The sequence below is a fragment of the Phycodurus eques genome, chromosome 4, assembly GCF_024500275.1.
Source record: "Phycodurus eques isolate BA_2022a chromosome 4, UOR_Pequ_1.1, whole genome shotgun sequence".
NCBI lineage: Eukaryota > Metazoa > Chordata > Actinopteri > Syngnathiformes > Syngnathidae > Phycodurus > Phycodurus eques.
This window is the reverse complement of record NC_084528.1, coordinates 5,312,925-5,330,973: the sequence shown is the minus strand read 5'-3', so window position 1 is coordinate 5,330,973 and position 18,049 is coordinate 5,312,925. Positions and strand designations below refer to the sequence as shown.

At 39.2% G+C, this 18,049-nt stretch overlaps 1 protein-coding gene across 7 annotated transcripts in view; it reads left to right on the top strand.

Annotated features, from left to right (window-relative positions):
- Positions 1-18,049, top strand: part of LOC133401149 (intermembrane lipid transfer protein VPS13B-like) — a 482,547-nt gene that overhangs the window by 404,581 nt on the left and 59,917 nt on the right. For 6 of the 7 annotated variants that reach the window (XM_061673722.1, XM_061673719.1, XM_061673718.1 and 3 more), the window contains 5 exons: positions 3,649-3,845; positions 9,172-9,353; positions 9,453-9,673; positions 9,896-10,027; positions 16,459-16,620. In XM_061673722.1, coding sequence (XP_061529706.1) covers positions 3,649-3,845; positions 9,172-9,353; positions 9,453-9,673; positions 9,896-10,027; positions 16,459-16,620 — 894 coding nt within the window. Of the gene's footprint in view, positions 1-3,648; positions 3,846-9,171; positions 9,354-9,452; positions 9,674-9,895; positions 10,028-16,458; positions 16,621-18,049 lie in introns of those variants that run through there. The other variant, XR_009768384.1, reaches the window with a different exon arrangement.

The window sequence follows — 18,049 nt, the reverse complement described above, 5'->3', positions numbered from 1 at the left end:
TAAAAATAGCATAAATGCATTTCAGCCAAGATAATTATTGTTTTAACAGGACAGCACTCCAGTAGACTTGTACTAGTTACAGCTAATGCACTATAAAAAAGAAAATACTGTTGATGTGGTTAATTTGATTTTGAGTTTTTACACCTCATCCACCAAAAACTTCACAGTCCCTCTTTGCAACTTTGACATTACATCTTATCCCTGATTTTCCACCCTGATTAACGTTAACATATACAGACCCTTTCCAAAAAACCTTAACTTTTTGAATGTAATTATGGAAATAAAAAAACATTTCCATGATATTCAAATTTTTTTTTGGAAAGGGCTTCTATCAGCCCACCTGAGACAGCAGTGCGGGAGTCGTTTTCAGGGGGGTAAAAAAATCATTGCATCTTCTGAGTAAACATTTGGTCAAGCTGATGTCAATTCAATTTTTCAGCTGGCGTATAAGACGTAATGAGCTGTGGATATTTTATACATATATAGACACCAGTCACAGAACTGAGGACCTAATCAGTGTTGATCTTTTTAATAAAAGTCATGGAAAACAGGGCAGGGCATGTTAGCAGTCAGAGCCTCAGAGCAAGCTCGGGGAGTCTTCAGTTGCACAGGCATACTTGAACTTTGATTCAGCGATCACACCTGGGTTCATTGTGGAAATTGAAATCATTTCTTCATGCTGTGTGTTTGCTTTAGGTCGCCTGTCTTTAATTATCCTTCAGAGGGACTGTAATGTGTCAATCAGTCCAAGACAAGTAACTCCATGCAAAATAATAGTTTGAGGTTTGGCAGAAACTGAAGTGCTTGACAGTGATGGAAGTCAGATCAGCTAGCCGCCCTAGATGTAAAGGAAATGTATAAATAGTTTTGAATATTTACTGTACTTGCCCTCAACATATGTACATTTTCGTGGCATTTGAGCAGCTTTCAAAATGGAACTTTATCTAAAGAAATAGGGTAACCTGGCTGTCTTACATCATCAAGTCGTTTAAGACTTGCAGCAGAGCGTGTGACTTATTTATAGTTACATCTTGTTCATCAGGTAAGATACACACAATCACGTTGAAACTAACAATACACAGCCTGTATTTACTTGCCCTTCATAAGAACAGCTGTATATACAGTACATATGCAGTATACATCCATATTGTCTTTCATAGACAGTTATTTATTGTCTTCTCTTGAATACAAACAGGTAACAAATACAAAGCTCTATTTGCCACCTAAAGTCAAATCACGAAATATTTGGACAATGGCAGAGTTTTTCATGTTTTAAGCATTTTGTAGCCCCTAAAAATTTAGTTACTCTGCATAAAATGGCTATAGTTTCAAAATGTAAGGGGCATACTTTTGTCGAACCTTTTTAATTAAAGGAAAAAGTATTTCAATTGCGTTGGCGTTGTTTTATCTCGAGTCTATTGTGTTGGTGTAAACATGAGCAATAATAAAAACTCAATTTAGCCCAGGCAAAATCAAGTGCATCAGTGGTCTCGTGTTAAGAGGAACATGATAGAAATGCAACAGTTTCTGTCCTATTGTATAAACATTACGTAGTCATATCTGCTGTTGTGTGGATAGAATAAAAGAGGGGGGGGGGGGGGGGAATAGTTCCGGGAATTCTCTTTGGAGACTATACATTTCCGCTCCAGTGGCAAGTGCTAAGGTTGCGGGTGCACAACTATGTCGGCTACAATTATGAAAAGTTGATTCCAGGATGCCGTATGTGGCATTTCTTACACAATGTAAACCATGGTTACCTCATCTGATCAAGGTTGAGACCCCCACATACAAATTCAAGGAGTTCACACTGCACATATGCGTACTGGCCCTCTTGACAGTTCCAAATTGTCCGGGGAGCACCATAGCTTTAGTAAACAATTTGATTTACACAGACCAATGCACTCCACACACACCTTTGTGCCTTGGTGTCTGGCATTTATCAGGTGGGCTGCTGAGAGCTCCCTGCCACTACTGATCCATCAGTAGCAGGGTTCTGCAGGTGGTCAGTGAAACCTGAGAACTGGGTTTTGTTCACACAGGAGCACCCACCCACCACATGCATGCTAATGTTGGCTCACTGTAACAGAAATTAATGGAGCCCTGCCAGCCATTGTACTGTGAAAATGTTCACATAACCTGATTGAAATTCAGTGTGAAAAAAGCTCTGGGACTTAAATGCAAATGAATGTCTCGTAGCCTGCAGTTAACTTATGCTGCTGTCATGCAGTGTTGTTATGGCTATGAGTTGTCGCTCATGCTTTATTAGTGTTGTTCTGTGGTGAAAATGTTTTGGCTTTTATGACTTGATGAGAAACAAACTTGTTTGTTCGGTAAATAAAAAGAATGGCATTGTGCAAAATTACCATAATAGGGCAGTAATGTATCACACGGTTTGTGTTTAGTTGACAACAAAAGTAGCTTAATCTGTATAGGGATACACTGGAAAGTATTGTTCATTCAATAGCAAATGATTGCAATGATGCTATTCATTGTCAGTCATGGTTGTATTGGTGTATTTGAACCGCAAATTGAAATGATGTATTGTCCTGAATAGGAGACCAGGTTCATTTGGGGTAATAAATAAATAAATAAACAAATGGGGCATCGAAGGCCAAATGCTTACAGGTGCCCTTCCCTCAGAAGCCAATTTTATTTTATTGTTTTACTGTTTTATGCATAACATAGATCAAATGCTGATCCGTGCTGATAGCGACACTAAACTAGGGAGGTCAATGTCATGTGTGTGGACGGTAAGAAAACCAAAAGGACAAGGATGCCGGCACATTGTACTGAAATTGCACACAAAGCTGTACAATTACGACAACGGACCTGGGAATAACCTTTCACATGTACAAATATCGTTTTTTTCAAACGTTGGGGCTTGATAGCATACACTTTGGCATTGACAAAAAAAGTAAACTTCATGAAAATCGGTTGAGAAATAACCAAGTTAGAATTGAATTTCCTTGAAAGGAACACAAACACTTGAAGATCCAATGAAAGCCAGTATGCTAATTTACTGTCGTATCCCCACACCCCCAACAGCCCTGAGGTGCTGCAGGGATTTTCCCCACAAACAACAGATTTTAACACCAAATTTAAGGTTTTATGTTCCTCATTATTGTTAATTGAAAGTTGGAGTAAGTGACTTCATGACAAAAAATAAAATAAACGGGGAAAAAAACTTGTCAGGCCGGCTGTTTTTCTCATGGCCGGCCACAAATGGTCCAGCAACACATTTAGACATTAAGTACAACAGTACTCACATTGATCTATTCTTTATCCTCTATGAGGAGCTGAGACGTCTGTACTGTCCCTTGTACATAGACGTTCATGTTTGAGAAAGTATAACAAAAAACATGTTTTTAATTCTATTTATACATTACTGTATGTTTTTATAAAGTACAATATTAGAGTGCTAATTTTCTCATTTAAAAAAAAATAGTTTACTTTATCTTTTTTGGTGGGGGGGGGGGACCTGGAAAGGATTAATGTCCATTAATTTCAATGGAGAACGATTATTTTGAGATACGAGTGATTTAAGTTACCAGTGTGGTCTCCTATCTGGAGTCAACACTACTGTGTACATTCAGATGGATGCAGAGGTTGTATGAATAAACACCATGTTATTTGGTGCCTTTTTTCCAGGTACCATGCAGCCTAGAGTACTGGGATGAGCTCCAGCAGACATTTGTTCCATATCGGGACTTTAGTCTGTCTGAGAGCCACACCTGCCAGCTACAGCTTCCCAGCCTGAGCCTCGCTGATCAGCAGAAGGAGTTGGTGGCCTCGGACGTGTGGAGGATTGTCCTCAATAATAACAGTGAGGCAGGAGATGAGCAGAGGTAAAAGAATGTTCACCTTATTATTGTTGTATGTTCTTGTGGAGACCCAATCAATTAAGGAGCTAGCCTAGACCACTTCAGACCATCCTGTTTCGATCAGTAGCTTGGTCTGTTTCAGTACAAGTTCTGTGTTTCCATTGTAAAATGTCCCAAAATGTCTAACCTGTACTGCTGCCCAATGACTGATCGACAAACGGTTATCACTTCTGTCTCACGACTGGATGTAAGAATGGAATGGGAAGGAAACTTCATTTCAAAACATAGTGTTGGATTACAACAGACAAAAACATTCAAAGCCCTTCATCAAGCGATATCAAGTTTTCCCAATCCAAACTGTACAGTGGCGAAGGAAACTGAACAGAAACCCGTATTTAAGTTCCTCCTGAATTGTAATACTATAGCGCTCACAGACATTTTCTAAATTCTGCCTCACACTTTGTGGAAGCTTGAACAAAGTACTTTGTTCCACCATGACTATGCCACAGCACATAGCAAAGGACCATAAAAAGCTGTGTGGGAGGAATGTGGTGTGGAAGAACTTGACTGGCCCACACAGACCTGATTTCAACCCCATCAAATCTGAGTATGGGTTCCATCCTAAACACATTAGTGAATAATTAGAATAAAATTTGTGAGACAGGCCTTCTTATCCAACATCAGTGACTTCTTACCTCGCAAATGCTCATCTGGGTGAATACACATTCCAAAATGTTATAGAAAGTCTTCCCAGAAGATTGCAAGGTGTTTTTTTTGTCCAATTTTCAGTTCTTGTTGGTGTAATGACTCTATGTCCTCACATTTAATATTAATGTAAGTCTGGCTTGCCTGTCTGTACACTTACTGGAGCTTACGTTGTAGTGCGTTGAAGTGAAATATTGAGCTATTTCTGCTGTACTGTGTGCATTTATATCTTCAATGGGTACAAGTGAAAGTAGAGGGAGAGCCACATCCAGGCGACTAAGTGCAAAGAGTCAGCAATGTGTCCCTTGTCCCACATATGGTGAGCAGGAGCTGGGAGTGGGTTTGGAAGGCGTTCAGATCGGCCTAATGAGATTTCCCAGCACACCAAGTGCCTGTCAGGCCCCATCCGGATTCCTTCCTGCTTACCTTGAGTGTATCTAATCGAGCGAAAGCTCACGGGAAGCACAAGGAGTAAAAGCCCCTTTTGGTTTGGCTCACAAGTTGCCAGAAGGGTTGGGTCAACTTGTAACACCTCAAAAAGAATGTGTTTGGTCGTCCAGTCTTACTACCACTGCTTCTCTTCTCCAATATGTCAGCGAACACCTTCTGACTTCTTATGGGCTTCACACATTCTCTTTTCAATGTCTTCCCATCTTAATTCACTTATTTCCTCTCTCCCCTATTTCCTCCTGAGATTTAGGGAACTTTAAGTGGAATAGAATTTGAGAGAGCTAGACGAGCAGAAAGGGAAGGACCAAGAAAACGGAAGAAAAGAAACTGGGGGGGGGGGGGAACTTGCCAGAAAGAGTGTAAAACTAAATATACATCTGACTTTCATTATAATCATCCTCCAAGTACTACATGTTCTTTGTTTAAATTATTTGTCTTTTTTGATCAAAACTGATCCACTCTCCCAACTCACTCATTTCAACTGCCGTTCTTTAGTTTCAAGGAGAAAAAATAACCACTAAGAAAAGCTTCAACATACAAATTATATTAGAAATCGTCATCATACGATGTTTTTCTCTTTTAAGGTGTGCCCTGCTGTACCTTTAGGTCTCAAGTATTTCCTGCTAGAGTTGTTATGGTGGACCAGCAAATTACTGAGCAAAATGGTCATTTATTTTATTCAATTACCTTCCATTCAGCACCGTCAACCATGGCATACATTAAATTTCCATGGGGATGCAACAGCAGCAGCAGTAACCATAGACCTAATTTTGCTATGTTAAACCATGAGGGGGTGGGCCACAATTGCAAATAATTACTATTATTCAGAAGATGGGTGCTTTTTTAAAATACAGTAGGTACGGAAAGTTTTCAGACCCCCTTAAATTTTTCACTCTTTGTTATATTGCAGCCATTTGCTAAAATAATTTAAGTTCATTTTTTTCCTCATTAATTTACACACAGCACCCCCCATATTGACAGAAAAAAAACTTAATTGTTGAAATATTTGCTGATTTATTAAAAAAGAAAAACTGAAATATCACACAGCCATAAGTATTCAGACCCTTTGGTGTTACACTCATATATTTAACTCTGGTGCTGTCCATTTCTTCTGATCATCCTTGAGATGGTTCTACACCTTCATTGGAGTCCAGCTGTGTTTGATAATACTGATTGGACTTGATTAGGAAAGCCACACACCTCTCTATATAAGACCTTACAGCTCACAGTGCATGTCAGGGCAAATGAAAATCATGAGGTCAAAGGAACTGCCTGAAGAGCTCAGAGACAGAATTGTGGTAAGGCACAGATCTGGCCATGGTTACAATGAAATGTCTGCTGCACTTAAGGTTCCTAACAGCACAGTGGTCTCAATAATCCTGAAATGGAAGAAGTTTGAGACGATCGCAACCCTTCGTAGAGCTGGCCATCCGGCCAAACTGAGCAATCGGTGGAGAAGAGCCTTGGTGAAAGAGGTAAAGAAGAACCCAAAGATCACTGTGGCTGAGTTCCAGAGATGCAGTCGGGAGATGGGAGGAAGTTCTAGAAAATCAACCATCACTGCAGCCCTCCACCAGTCGGGGCTTTGTGGCAGAGTGGCCCGACGGAGTTTGCTAAAAAACACTTCAAGGACTCCAAGATGGTGAGAAATAAGATTCTCTGGTCCGATGAGACCAAGATAGAAATTGTTGGCCTTAATTCTAAGTGGCATTTGTGGAGAAAACCAGGCACTGCTCATCACCTGTCCAATACAGTCCCAACAGTGAAGCATGGTGGTGACAGCATCATGCTCTGGGGGTGTTTTTCAGCTGCAGGGACAGGGAGACTGGTTGCAATCGAAGGAAAGATGAATGCGGCCAAGTACAGGGATATCCTGGACGAAAACCTTCTCCAGAGTGCTCAGAACCTCAGACTGGGCCGAAGGTTCACCTTCAAAAAAGACAATGACCCTAAGCACACCGCTAAAATAACGAAGGAGTGGCTTCAGAACAACTCCGTGACTGTTTTTGAATGGCCCAGCCAGAGCCCTGAGTTAAACCCAATTGAGCATCTCTGGAGAGACCTGAAAATAGCTGTCCACCAAAGTTCACCATCAAACCTGACAGAACTGGAGAGGATCTGCAAGGAGGAATGGCAGATGATCCCCAAATCCAGGTGTGAAAAACTTGTTGCATCATTCCCAAAAAGAATCATGGCAGTATTAGCTCAAAAGGGTGCTTCTACTAAATACTGAGCAAAGGGTCTGAATACTTAAGGCTGTGTGATGTTTCAGTTTTTCTTTTTTAATAAATATGCAGAAATTTCAACAATTCTGTTGTTTTTTCCTCTCAATGGGGGGTGCTGTGTGTACATTCATGTGGAAAAAAATAACTTAAATAATTTTAGCAAATGGCTGCAATATAAAAAAGAGTGAGAAATTTAAGGGGGTCTGAAAACCTTCCGTACCCACTGTATGCCAGTCCCATTGTCTGCCTGCATTGCGCCACAGCGCCAATAAACTACGGCGGCCAATTCTGGAGCTATGAGACTTTGTCAACGGCATTTTAAGTGACAAATTAATTTTTCTATTTTTGGACACATTGTTCAGTCCCGATTTTATTAGATATCCATTATATTGCGGTCCGTTTTATCGAGGTGCCCCTATATTTGTCCAAACAAATGTACCTTTAGTTGCACCAAGCCTTAAAAATGAACAAAAAACTGAAAAAAAACAAGAGTGGTCAAACATTTTTTTCCATGAATATATATAAAATAAATATTACGATTGTTGTAATTATGGGGAGTAGAATGGCCATTATTTTGCCAATGGAATTGCTGCATATACTGTACTTGATTCAAAAAAATTTCGCTTATCCTCATTTCTTGAACACCTAAGAGGAATTTAGCATTTTTTTAAATAAATCTAAAATGCCAATCGTGATATTCTACCTAGTTGTTATACACAATTGAATAATCCACCATAAAATTATACATTGACAATTCTCAAAATTTCAAAATTTCAGATACTGTGGCAAAATCATGTAATGCCTACAACATTAAAACACATTGTTCATTCACTTCAAGTCATAGTAATGATATAATAGTAATTTGGTAATAACTCAACTCAGAATATCTCATTTTAACATAATGCTTAATATATTATTATGCTTAATATATTAAGTTAATATATAAGTTATATATTAACTTAATATATACTATACATATATATCATCTTAACATAATGGCACTAATATATACTATACAATATACTAATATATATATAGATAATCTTAACATAATGCTACATACTAATATATACTAATATATATATATATATATATATATATATATCATCAGCCATTATCAATCCACTGCAGGATGAAGGCCTCTTCTTCACGTTTCCAACTACTACGACATTTTGCAATCTGTTGCCAGTGTATTCCGGTGTGTTTAATGATTTCATCTATCCATCTACTTTTAGGTCTTCGCCGTGGTCACTTTCTGTCCAGTGGTATCCAATTGATAGTTTCTGTCATCCACCTTTTGTCAGCTCTTCGGGCAACATGGCCAGCCCATTTCCATATAAGGCTTTTTATTTTTTGAATGACGTCGGTAACTCGCATCTGTTGTCTTATCCAGCTGCATCTTTTCTTGTCCCAAATGCTTATTTTCAACATTTGGCGTTCCATGTTCCTTTGGGTTACACGTACTCTTTGTATAACTTCGCCATTCGTAGTCCAAGTTTCACTACCGTAAGTGAGGACTGGTAAAATAAACTTAACCGTAGGTAAAACTACGGGACTAAGTTTGGACAATCTGCCAACACGCATTAGGCCAGCGTGGCAGATTACGGCCTATTCCTTCTTCATGGCATATCATATAATCATATATAGACCATATAAAATGTATGCACATACATGTCTACTATATGTAAAGAGGCAGATAGCTTGATCAGTGACATTATCTCTTTGAACAATTTGATCATGTTCAATCATTGAATGAGCCTTTGCCTTATAATTATCAAGTGTCTTATCACTTCAGTTTCAGTCATCAATATTAAACGTTGTCACATGTTAAAATTGCAGGCTTTTACATTTCTCATTTTCTCCACTTTTGTTTTTCTCAGAAATTGTTTCTAAAGTGGCTTCACGTTCACTTGCATATGAATTTAGAATTTATTTGAAGTCTCAAATCTGTTTCTCTTCATTGCCTACAGTTCAGATAGTGAAACTGGATCTCAACTACCATGCGATCAGTTGGTATCTCCCATGGCCCTGGCAGCATGCACCCGTGTGGACTCCTGCTTTGCACCTTGGTTTGTCCCCTCCTTGGGTGTGTCCCTGCAGCTAGCACAGATGCAAGTTCACCTCTGCCACCATCTAGAACAACTGGGAACAGGTCAGGGTGCAGAAAACGGATTCATACCAAACTTGGTTAACATTTTAAAGTTTGAATCAGTTTAGTTACACAAATGTTTAATATTCCCTCTCGTCACAGTTCCATCTAAAAAACTTCGACCGTTCCTGCCAGACAGGAAGATACCTCAGAAACAAGAATTCATGGTTGTTGGTGCTTGGGAACCACAGATCTTCTTTCGTCAGTGGACCAGTGGACCAAGACGTTGTCAGGAGTTCAACTTTTCCACCCAGCTAGACTGCAAGCTGCTGGAGTATCGAAACTTAACACACCTGCAAGTTCTGCAGCCCTGTGTAATACAGGTAGATGACAGTACAATTACAGAATATGTGTGTGCAGCGGTATAGAATTGCATTGCATCCCTAGTATTTGAACCCTCTCATTTCAGTTTTAAAAAAAAAAAAAAAAAAAAAAAAAAAAGGATGTCTGTGTTCTTACATTAGAGTGTATTAAAAAATTCAATCAAATTTATTGGTGTCCATTGATTTTTTAGATCTGATTTACTTTCATGTGCTGTGTTTCAGGGCCAGGCTACAGCCACATGTTGTCCCCAAAGCAGTGTGTTGCATGCAAACTTCTTTATGGAACCTATGTTTGCCACAGTCAGTCAGTATGCCATCCACACATTGGACACTGCTCTGCAAAGCTGGCAACAGGTAATACAGACAACAACACTGTGTATATTAAATCACATCTGATATATTAGTGATCCAGAAGCTTTTCCAAAATACTTCACATTTCATAGAAAATATGTAGTAAGAATATTAGCTGTAAGGGCCTGGTTTACTAAGATCTCAAATTAAATTGTTCAGTCACTGTAATAGATTGTGTGCGCTGTTGGCTGCAGGTGGAAAAGAGGTGGACATTGCCATATTTCAAAAGAGGATTTTGTACTTTAGATAGCTGTGATGGATTTCACTCTTGAAAATTTGGGAGAGCCGCAAATGCAAAATGAAGTTTGAAGTGAAGGAATTGGAAAGGTTAGTGGAATACAAAGAAATGGTTACAGAAAATAAGTATCGCAAACCAAAACGAAACCAGCAACCACATAAAAGCCAAGTATTGTTTGATTTAACTCACCCCAAGTGTGTTTGAATTAGATATAGCTGCCCATTCTGAGGAACATTGCATTTAAAACCTAGGGCAGCAGTCCCGAAAAACTGCTCTGCGAAAGGCCAGCATCAATTGTCACAGTGATCTAAAATCAAATGACCCAGATGCAAGGAAATGCAGAGTTGAAAGGAGTTTTGTCATAAGTGATATGGCCTGACTCCTTGTGCCTGGCTCCAAGTCAGCCCTTGGATCATTCAGAAGCTCCAAAATTGGATTGCTCAATATGTCATGTCATGTGTCATGATATAGTTTTGCTTCTGGCATTTCAAAAATGTTTATGCTACGCTTGCGCCACTTTGCGTGCAGGTGTGCATCTGCCTTTCAGACGCAGTATTTGAAGACACAAAGTCAGCCATCGCAATTCGTCTCAGGTTTGATAAATCACATTGTGCTTGCTCAATCCATTTACTCTATTTGCATACACTCCTCCCGGAACGCGCAAAATGAACTGCACGGAAATATTGCTCGTTTGGCAGATGCAATCCTGCGGGCAACTGGTTAGATCAGCTCCCGCATCTCTTTGCGTGAGTGCAAACCTTTCGTGAATCAGGCCCTGGGTATTTACAATATCGAGAGAGACAATTAATACTTACTGTGTTTGTAGTACTACTGGGTAATGTTTGCGTCTGTAGAAAATGTTGTGGACTGTCAAGTGGTTTAAAAAAAAAACGCTAAGCGAAACAACAGTTGACGCTCAATTGTTCTTTAGGTATTGTTTAAAACTTGCCTGTTAAGTCTCTTTCCCTTGAGTCAAACGAGCAAGCATAGGAGAAAGAATGGTATATAAAAACAGCTTATGCATTTTTATTTGTTTGATATGCACAACAACAAACAGAAACCTTTTTCTAATGTTCGTCATTTAATCACAAGGAACCAAATATTATGCATACCATTTTGTGATATTTTTTCTCAGAGGTTAAGTTTCGGAAGTACCAAACTGTTGAGACTATAACCACTGTTCTAAATTTGTAGTTGATTGGGTTTTTCTACTTACCAGGATCCTTTAGAAGTGTTTCCTCAAAATTGCTCCATAAGATCAGGGAAATTAATAATTTTCACAATGTAAACAAATGAAAATCGTCATTTTTTTGTTTATTGATTATCTATTGTTTTTGGAGCCAGAAGATACCGAATCAATAAATTCAGATTAACTTTAACTCAAAACGGGGTATGAAGGGTAAGAATAAATGTGTTCTTAGCTGTATGTCAGATGAGAATAGAATATTCATGTAGAAAGCCATTAATTAAAAAACGGGTTTAGTTTGATCAGCACAAAACACGGTTATGTTTTATTTATTTTCAGTTTTGATGCTTGATGCAATGCAGGGTTTCAGTAGCAGTCAAGAGGGCGTACTATGTGTATTCAATGAGCCTTTTGTGCGGCTTGTTCTTTCGCATCTGTTCGGTCTCAACCCCAATGTCAATCGTTTGATGTAACGAGTTTGGAAGATAAAGACTGCAATGTATGCAAACAAAAGAACAATAGTAATCTGTTGCATTTACATAGTATTGCATTACTTGATATTCAACTAGTTTACTTGAGACAATTCATTCAAAATGCGCTTCTTCTCATTTTCGCATATGGTAGAGTAAATCTGTCAGGGAAATCCCAAGAAAATACTGTAAACAGTTGTTTATCTCCCGTCCCAGGTGGAATATCAGCTAAACAAACCCATAACAAAATGAAGCAGCTCACACGGATAGTTTGGATTTTATGCAACTCATGTATATACGGTATATGTACCGTAGGTATAATTCCTTTTTAGTTAGTTGTAAATCATGACAAAGACGACTGCAATGTGTCTGTTGTAGGACTTTAGCATGTTGGTCCTCGTCCTCCCTCCTTTCTCAACTCTCACCACTGCCTCTGGTAGCCAGAATTGCACCGTGTTTGAAGTAATGCCCAAGATAATACGGTAACATTTGAGTGATGACACCTGTCAAGACTTCATCTGGCCCAGGTCCTCCACCCACTTCTCTACCACACAAACAGGCTCACGCACTTGGGACGATCTGGCTTTGCGTGGCTCTGCTCAGCTGTGCTGACTCATTATAGTGGCCTCTGGAGACATGAAATATCCTCATGGTTTTACTTGTGAGAAATAATAGCTATTTGGAGGTTTTCTATAGAAAAACAGCTGTGGTCTCTACCTGTGGAAAATAATCTATCAAATACATACAAATCTGTCTTAAATTAATCGTTCAGCACGGAGTTTATTTGTACTCCATCAAAGTTCTAATTAGATTTTGCTGGATGATGGATCGTATTTGACCATTGGCCTCGTTATTTTATTGATGCACGCTAATGCTCCTTCCCAATTTCTATCCGTTAATTTAGCCATAAATAATACTTGAATGAATGAGCACTGTAATGAAAACTCATAGTGCAGCACTGAAGTAGTGTTTTGGACATGTTGATGTCTTTGCTAAACTTGCCAAGCATGACTTCTTGGTCATTTTATATCCCACAGGGACTTTCTGATACTCACTAGGGGTTGGTTCGTGGAGTTGTTGAGTTTATATATTGCTTTGATTGGACTAAACAGCAGCAACCTTGGAACTTCTACAACCACTTTGCTTAACACAGGGGGGGAAACAGACCATAATTGTGAGGTAAATGTGCTGTATGTGGGTACGGTCGTTTTGGAGACAGGGGTAGAGAGAGGTCAATCACAAAACACAGATCTTGTTAAAAATGGTGGTGTGCTAATGTAAGACTTGAGCTTTAAATGTGTTTGATTTAAATGTGACTAAAGCCTGAACACACACACACACACACACACACACACACACACACACTGTTCATAAATCATAAAACGTGATCCAAATTGAAAACCTACTTAGTCTGACATGTTAACAGCCTTTTCCTGCCACAACAGAAGGATGTGTCTTGGCTTGTTGTAAACATTTTATGATTTTCATGGTTCCTGGTTTCAAGGCTACCAGACAGGTCTGTTGTGATGTGGCCTTAAGGGTTACCATTGAACCAAAGAGAAGATTCCTCAACTACCACACAAGTTAATGCTATTAGTCCGTGTCTGGTCATACCACACCCCCAGAACCAGGACAGCTGTAACGCTTCCAGATGCACAGCAATAAACATGCATAAAAGTGCTGCGTTGTTATGTGGTTGTAATTTATATGTATATAGTCATACACATGGTTGTTGTCATGGTAACTTGGGTTGCTGTTCTATCCATAATACCATCAAGAGCATTTCTGCTGTCAGAAATATACACGCCAAATGGTTTCTCAATGTTAATAATCCTCACCTGTGTTCTTCCATCTACTTGTGCTTCCTATTGGCTCTATCCATCAATCACTTGGGAATTATTAAGCCAGTTTTTATGACATGTAAGGATTCAGAGCATATTTGTGTGTTTCTGTTATTTTTGAGAAAATATGCAGCCATTATATTTATCAGATTCATCTTTTTAGGTTGATATCCTTGAACTCAGTTCCCCCATATGGCCTCGACCTCAGCCTTCTTATATTTTAACCTCAAGCTTCATCATGCCTCCATTTACATTTCTCCATCCTCATCTTTGCTCCCTCTCAGCCACTAAACCTCAGGGAATTGGCTTAGGGGGAAAGCCACAAAAAAGCCTGGCACTATGTATTTTCTCACAGAATCTTCACAGGCCTTTGTAGTGTACGTATATGCTAGTGAGACTACAAAGTTATTGTCTTATGTCTATTGCATAAATGCACGCCCGGACACACACACACACACACACTGTGTGCACACAGTGTATTGCAAATTGAAACAACGTGTCAAAAGGTAGTTTTCCCGGTAGTAGCAGATGTATGGTTGCAAGTCATCTATCGAAAAATAGTGAGATCAGACGTGCTTCTCGGCTGCCCCCGGTGCAGCTCGCAGATGTTGTCCATTTTTATGAGGATAAACCTCTTGAGGTGTAGCATCTTGTTTTTGAGATGGTCCCGTCATGCATTACAAACATCAAAATAAGAGCACAAAAAGAACTGAACTGGCCAAAACAAGACAAGACAAAACAAGACTTGCGAATAAGATTAGCATTGATGTTGCGGTAAATTAGAACACTTCAAACACACACAAAGCAGCTCAGAGTGTTGTATACTTTTACAATTACCACCTGCATTTAATGTAAAGGTCTTCCAAATGTGACGAACCAACTCTTTGCAATGGAGTAGGCTGTTTTTGTCTCTGTTTTCATCTGGCTGGCTACTCCCAATGTAGGTGATTGTAGCTCTAACAATTGTTTCCTTATGTCCATTTTACAGGCGTCAATCTCTAGTTTCAAATTTTGTGTGTTCTTATTTTCAGTGGGTATCATTATTTACAATTTATATTCCAGACATTTTATGGGCATGTAGGCATGTGCCACTTGCATAAACTCAAGATACTAAAGTAATAGTATCTGGGTTGATGAGTGAAATTGATATGCTGATTCCTGATGCAGAAGCTGACAGAAGTTTGCATTTTATCATGTTCTATTTAACGAGGAAGATTCATTTTCTTTTCATTTATTTTCTATTTTTCCGAATGCTGATACACTTAAAATCCCTGGATAGAAAGAGGTGATTGCAATCACAGTAGGAATCTTTTGTGACGTGACGTGCCTATCATGTTGTCTTGTGAACCGGAGCAGAAACACGATACCATCAAAGAGCGGGATTAGCAAGATAGCACCAGGAAGTTTGTAAATGTGCAGTGTCAGATTTGATAGGGAACACAGATAGTGTTCCACTGTAAAACTGGAAGTGGATGCAAAACCAGTGCAGCTGTCCCCTTTCTATGTTGCTCACGCTTTCACCTCTCTCGCTTTCACCTCTCTCTCTCTCTCTCTCTCTCTCTCTCTCTCTCTCACTCACACACACTCTCTCACACTACCTTATTTTAGTCTTCTGTCTGTCTTGTAGACATCCATCATCAAGTGCTGTTTCGATGGTTTAAATTTTCCCATCCGTTCTCAATAGCCTCAACAACCTCAGGACCTTAAACGTGCTTGGCAGTCAAACTGTAAGCTTTTACTGCCAGCCTCTTATAACCACGAACCCTTTTGCCATTTGAAAGTCTGTCTTTTTTTTTTTTTTTTTTTTTTTTTTTTTTTTTTTTTTTTATAAATAGAAGTTGGGTAGCAGTAAATAGGCCGTCTGAACTAAATGCTGGGAGGGGTGTGCATGAGAGATCCCCTTTGGGCCGAAAAGCTTTGAATGGAGCTCAAATCAAATTGTAAATTGTACATAGTATGTTGCCCATAAGCTCTCTTTAATTTCATTAAAGTGATGTATGAGTACCAAGGCATCAATCCCTGCATGACGCATCTTGGTTTTCTCATTGATCCATGGATTTAGATCAGACTAGGAACTCAGTAACACAATAACTCCCCAACTAATGTGGCCTCTTTGTGTAATCCTTTTTTCTATATGAATCAATATAGTCATAAGCACATAATAGAACTGCTGTTTGCAATCACCTGACTTTCTTGTCGAATAAGAACTCTGAAATAATTATATACGGTCATTATAGCATTGCATATACTTGGCATCGTGGTTTAAATCATAAATTATCATTATTAACTAGTGGAATTACCAAAACTATTGTGGCTTTCTGCTACTTGCAGAATCTAGGATGTGAGAAAGTAAAATGTTTCAGAGGCAGAGAAACCAAGATGTATATTTGGCTCTCAAGTTCATTCCATGCAGTATCCTGGTTAGCTGTCAGTCTGTGATTTGTTTTACTCCCCTATTGAGGTTGTGTTGCTCCCACAGATGAAATCACCGCAATTTCCTACTGACTCACAGCTGACCTGGCAAGTTCAGAATTTTTTTAGATCAAGAACACTACTAACTTGATGTTGTAAATGCACTCATAAGCAGGTCATAGTACATGATTGCCGGCCTAAGTCCTTTCTCTCTTCTGTCACCTTTTTAATGAATCTGTCCAGTCTTAACTCCTACCGCTAACTACCATTGTGCTGTTCATTCACAGAATGGAAACCCAGAGGCTGAGGAACTAGTTTACAGCCATTATGTCATCTGCAATGATACCCATGAGACTCTGCGCTTTGGCCAGGTGGACACCGATGAGAATGTGCTGCTGGCAAGCCTCCACAGCCACCAGTACAGCTGGAGATCCCACAAATCTCCCCAGGTAACGCAAACACACAAAGGCTGGGAAGTACCCGACATCTCAGAGCTCTTTGGCTGTGCTAGTTTTTATAATTTCAACACATTTTATACAATGTACACTGCCATGAAAAAGTATTGGCCCCCTTCTCGAATTATTGTATTTTTGCGTAATTTCCTCACTTTAATGTTTCAGATCATCAAACAAATGTAAATATCAGACAAATATAATCCAAGTAAACTTAAAATGCTGTTTTTAAATGATTTATAAAGGGGGGGAAAAACTATTCAAAGTTACCTGGGCCTGTGTGAAAACGTAATGGCCCCTTAAACCTAATAACTGGTTGGGCCATCCTCAGCAGCAACAACTGAAATCAAGCATTTTCTAGAACTGGTAATGAGTCTTTCACATCTCTGTGAAGGTATTTTTGCCCACTCTTTCTTGCAGAATTGTCTGAATTCAGCAAAAATGGGGGTGTTTTCGAGCATGAACGACCTTTTTAAGGTAATGCCACTGCATGTTAATCAGATTCAAGTCTGGACTTTGACTAGGCCACTCCAAAACCTTCATTTTGGTTTTTTTTTTAAACCCAACTTGACTTGCTGGTGTGTTTTGGATCGTTATCCTCCTGCAGAACCCAAGTGTCCTTCAGCTTGAGTTCACAAACTGATGGCTGAACATACTCCTTCAAGACTTTCTCTTAAAGAGCACAATTCATAGTTCCATCAAACACAGCCAGTTGTCCGGGTCCTGAAGGTACAATACAGCCCAAGACCATCACACTATTGCCGCCATGTTTGACTGTTGGTATGATCTTCTTTTTCTGCAATGCTGTGCTACATTTATGCCGAATGTAATGAGACACACACCTTCAAAAGTCATTTTCATTCAGATGTTTTTTGTTGTTGTTGTTTTTCTCAAAAGATGAGCATTTTTATGTTCTTTTTGGCCAGCAGTGGTTTTTGCCTTGGAGCTCTGCCATGGATGCCATTTTTGCCCAGTCTCTTCCTTACCTGACCTTAAGTGAGGAAAGGGAGGCCTGCAGTTATTTAGAAGTTGTCCTGAGTTCCTTTGTGGATGAGTCTTTGCTGTTCTCTTGGGGTAATCTTTGTAGGCCAGCTACTCCTGGAAAGGTTCACCACTGTTCCATGTTTTCTCCATGTGGGGATAATGCGTCTCCCTATTTCTGGCTTTAACCCTAAAGCTTTAAAAATAGCTTTTGTAACCCTTTCCAAACTGAGATGTCAATTACTTTATTTCTTGACTGTTCTGGAATTTATCTGGGTCATGTCATTTTGTTGCAGCTTTTTTAGATCTTTTGTCTGACTTGATTTTGTCGGGACAAAAAATTATTTCTTGATTGAACTGTTCAGGAGGTAATCAGGCTTTGGTGTGATCAGTGAAAATTAACCAAAAATTGTGATTAGCCACTATTAATTCATGTTTTAACAAG